Source organism: Quercus robur, chromosome 4, assembly GCF_932294415.1.
Source record: "Quercus robur chromosome 4, dhQueRobu3.1, whole genome shotgun sequence".
NCBI classification, from domain to species: domain Eukaryota; kingdom Viridiplantae; phylum Streptophyta; class Magnoliopsida; order Fagales; family Fagaceae; genus Quercus; species Quercus robur.
The window spans coordinates 47148847-47152530 of NC_065537.1; the positions used below are offsets into that span (position 1 = coordinate 47148847).

Consider the following 3684-nt stretch of genomic DNA (forward strand, 5'->3'; position numbering starts at 1 on the left):
GCCTCCCTATAACGGATTAGGAGACTTTTGTAGTCCTCCTCAGCCTTCTTCATCTTTCTCACAGTAGCCTTGGCCACCCTTGTGTATTCACCAGATTTCTCCAAAAGTGAGTTGTAATTTTCTTGAAGAGTAGCTGTGCTTTCTTCTTCTTCAGCTTCTGATTCTTCAACAATTCCTAGTGAGTCATCCTCACTATGTTCTCCAAGGTCTTGAACAAGCAAATTCAATTCATCCGAAGACTCAACATGAGCAATAGTCATGAAAGCTGAGTAGTTCCCTTCTCCATCACAGCTTTCTTCAGATTCTGAGTCAGACGAATCTGAGTCACTCAGGGTCGTGGCATACACCTTGCCTTTCGACTTCAAATAATTCGGACATTCCCTCTTAAAGTGTCCATGCCCGTTGCATTCAAAACAAGTGACACCTTGTGAGGATGGGGATTCTTTTCCATCTTTCCTGTTGAAATCCCTCTTCTCCCTTCCAGAATTTTGGAATTTTCTCTTATCATCAAATTTTCCATTGTTTTTGAATTTCAAAAACTTTCTGAAATTTTTAACAAGATAGGCTACATCCTTGTCAACCATATCTTCTCCCGATGAGCCTTGATCTTCCACCTTTTCATTAGTGGTCTTTAGAGCAAGGGATTTACCCTTCCATTGATTTGGCAGCGACATCTCATAGGTCTGTAGAGATCCAACCAGCTCCTGTACCTTGATGTCGTCAAGATCCTTGCTCTCTTCAATGGCTGTCACTTTAGCACGGAAGCTTTCCGGCAATGATCGAAGGATCTTCCTTACAATCTTAGAGTCCTCCATCTTCTCCCCCAAGTTAAACTTACTGACAACTACTTCATTTAACTTCCCATAGAACGAGTCGAAAGACTCATCCTCACTCATCTTGAGCTCCTCAAACCGAGTGGTCAGCATTTGTAACTTGGTATCTTTCACCTTCTTCGTGCCTTCATAAGTTGTTTCCAGAATCTCCCATGCATCTTTGGCAATAGTAATGTGAGAAATCCTGTGAAATTCATCTGGAGACACACCACAGAAAATAGCATTTAGTGCTTTACTGTTAGCATTAGATGCAGCAAGTGCTGCCTTATCCCATGTGGATTTGGCTGCCTCAGGTTTGGCCCAACCAATCTCAACAGCATCCCACACGGATTCATCAATAGAGCATAAAAAGGCTCTCATACGAACCTTCCAAAACGCATAATTACTTCCATCAAAATATGGAGGTGCATTAAGGGATTGAGACCTATCCATCTCAAAAAGAAAGGGAGTCAAGGATCACACAATGGTAATAAAACCAAACAGATGTGTACCCGCTCTGATACCAATTGAAAGTTCAAAAACGTGTACAAAAACACTTTTGAACGTTTAGACCCCCAAAAACCAATTTAATCAACACAAGCAATATGTTAAACAACTAGTGTGCGGAAACTTAACATATGCTATAATATGGAATTGATTAAACAACTATCTAAGCCACAACAAAATAAACCACAGCAAATAATGTAAAGGCAGAGATAGAGAGGAAGGAAGATGCAAACACAGAGATAACACCAGATATGTTATCGAAGAGGAAACCGAAGACCTCGGCGAAAAACCTCTCCGCCGCCCTCCAAGCGGTAATCAATCCACTAGAAAATACAGTTGGGATACAAGGACAGCAATAGACCCTCCAAGCCTAATCTACCCAAGGCACCTATGCCCTCTAAGCTTCTTGCTCCAACGAGGTTGCGCCGAACCTTTTTCTTTTCTAGCTTTCCAGATTCCGCTACTACACCGTAGCATCAACCAATGAAGATTGGCTCCTTCCTAACTGCTTCCCAGAACTCCAAACGACTGTCTCACAGAGATGATAATGGTGAGAACCAGGTTTGGTATAATGCCTCTCAAGGATTTGACAATGGAGAGGAAGAGAGTGAGGGAATTTGATGAGACTCTAAGGTAGAGATTGTGGGTGAAACAATCTGGTTTTTCTTTAGGGTTTCTCTCTCAAAATTCTCTCTGGAAGCTCTCTTTCAATCGTGGGTTAAAAGGGTATTTATACTGGAGTGAAGAGGAATGCGAAACGTCAGGTTTTTCCAAAACAGGGGTGGCTCGCGGCTTGACCTCGCGGCTTGACCAAGTCGCGAGATCCAGTCGCGAGTTAACCGTATGGCCAGTTGTCCTGTTTTGTCCTGTAGTGCTCCAGCTAGCATGACTGTTCATCTTCCAGCATGCTTGGCACGTGTGCATCTTTTGGCGGGTTGAAGCCGCGAGTCCACCCGCGAGTCCCAGCCGCGACACTCTGTTTTCTTGCACACTCTTGAGCAATCTTCACACTATCTCACTCACTACCCTTACAACAATCCCACCTAAATACAGGGTTACTAAATGCTGAATTACAAGCAAATTTGGCACGGAATAAAGCCAATTAGATGGTTGAATAAATTCAACCTTACAGGGTTTTACTTGCTCAATACTTAGAGAAGACTAGAAAGGAGAATGCCATATACTACATCAGCAAGAAGATGATGCCTTATAAAGAGAAGTATTCACCATTAGAAAAGACATGTGTGGCACTCATATGGGCAACCCGTAAACTTAGACATTATGTGCTAGCTTTCAAGGTTCTGTTGATTGCAAGAATAGATCCTTTGAAGTATTTAATGGAAAAACCTGTGCAAGATGGGAAGATTGCTAAGTGGGTTTTTCTTTTGTTAGAATTCGATATCAAGTATGTGACTCAAAAATTTGTAAAGGGGAGGGCAATTGCTGATCACCTAGCCCATTGTTCACCAGAAGAAGCTGAAGAGATTCAAGGAGACTTTTTGGATGAAGACATTATGGAGATTGAAGTAGAATCATGAAAGATGTATTTTGATGGAGCAATAAATCAAAACAGAAGTGGAATTGGAGTTCTTTTAATTTCTCCAAAAGGGGCACACATCCCATTTTCTACCAAACTCAACTTCCCTGCCACCAACAATGTCACAGAATATGAAGCTTGCATCATGGGCCTACAAGCAACCTTAGGCCTAGGAGTGAAAGAGTTTGAGGTGTATGGAGACTTAGCTCTAATAATCTCTCAGGTATAGAATAAATGGAAGATAAAAGAAGAGAGGCCTATGCCTTATCATCAATGTCTCCAGAAGTGGTCATCAAAATTCAGCGAGATCCAATATCAGCATATGTCGAGGATGCTGAATCAAATTGCAAATGCTTTAGCAACCATGAAACCCATGATGGATGGGTCAAAAGAAGATGAAGCTAGATCAATAGTGTTGGAACAAAAAGAAGAACCAGCTTACTGCATATCAATAGAAGAAGATGAAGGAAAGGATGGGGAAGGCGAATGGTATTCAGACATTCTACAATACCTCAAGGATGGAACATACCCGGAGTCTGTAGATAAGAATGATTAGTTAACCATCCGAAGGTTGTCCACTAATTATATTATTTGTGGTGAAAGGCTTTACTGAAAATCATATGATGAAATTCATCTCCTCTATGTAACAACCAAGGAAGCACAACAGATAATTGAAGAGGTTCATGAGTCAAGTTATGGGCCACATATGAACGCATATATGCTATCAAGAAAGATAATGAGACAGGGTTACTACTAGACCACTATGGAAGCCAACTGTGCGGCTCATATTCGAAGATGCCATCAATGCCAAGTCTATGGAGATCTAAA

The 3684-nt window shown here is 41.5% G+C and overlaps 1 protein-coding gene across 1 annotated transcript; it reads left to right on the forward strand.

Moving 5' to 3' along the window:
• Window positions 1-2860: 2860 nt before the first annotated feature.
• Window positions 2861-3412, forward strand: LOC126722011 (uncharacterized). Its single transcript, XM_050425151.1, has 2 exons — window positions 2861-3079; window positions 3140-3412. The coding sequence occupies exons 1-2, from the start codon at window positions 2861-2863 to the stop codon at window positions 3410-3412; spliced, it is 492 nt and encodes a 163-aa protein (XP_050281108.1).
• Window positions 3413-3684: the final 272 nt, after the last annotated feature.

Coding starts and splice junctions, on each gene's coding strand:
- LOC126722011 (XM_050425151.1), top strand. CDS start 2,861: ATGTATTTTGATGGAGCAATAAATCAAAACAGAAGTGGAATTGGAGTT. Junction 3,080..3,139: donor TAGCTCTAATAATCTCTCAG/GTATAGAATAAA, acceptor CAATGTCTCCAG/AAGTGGTCATCAAAATTCAG.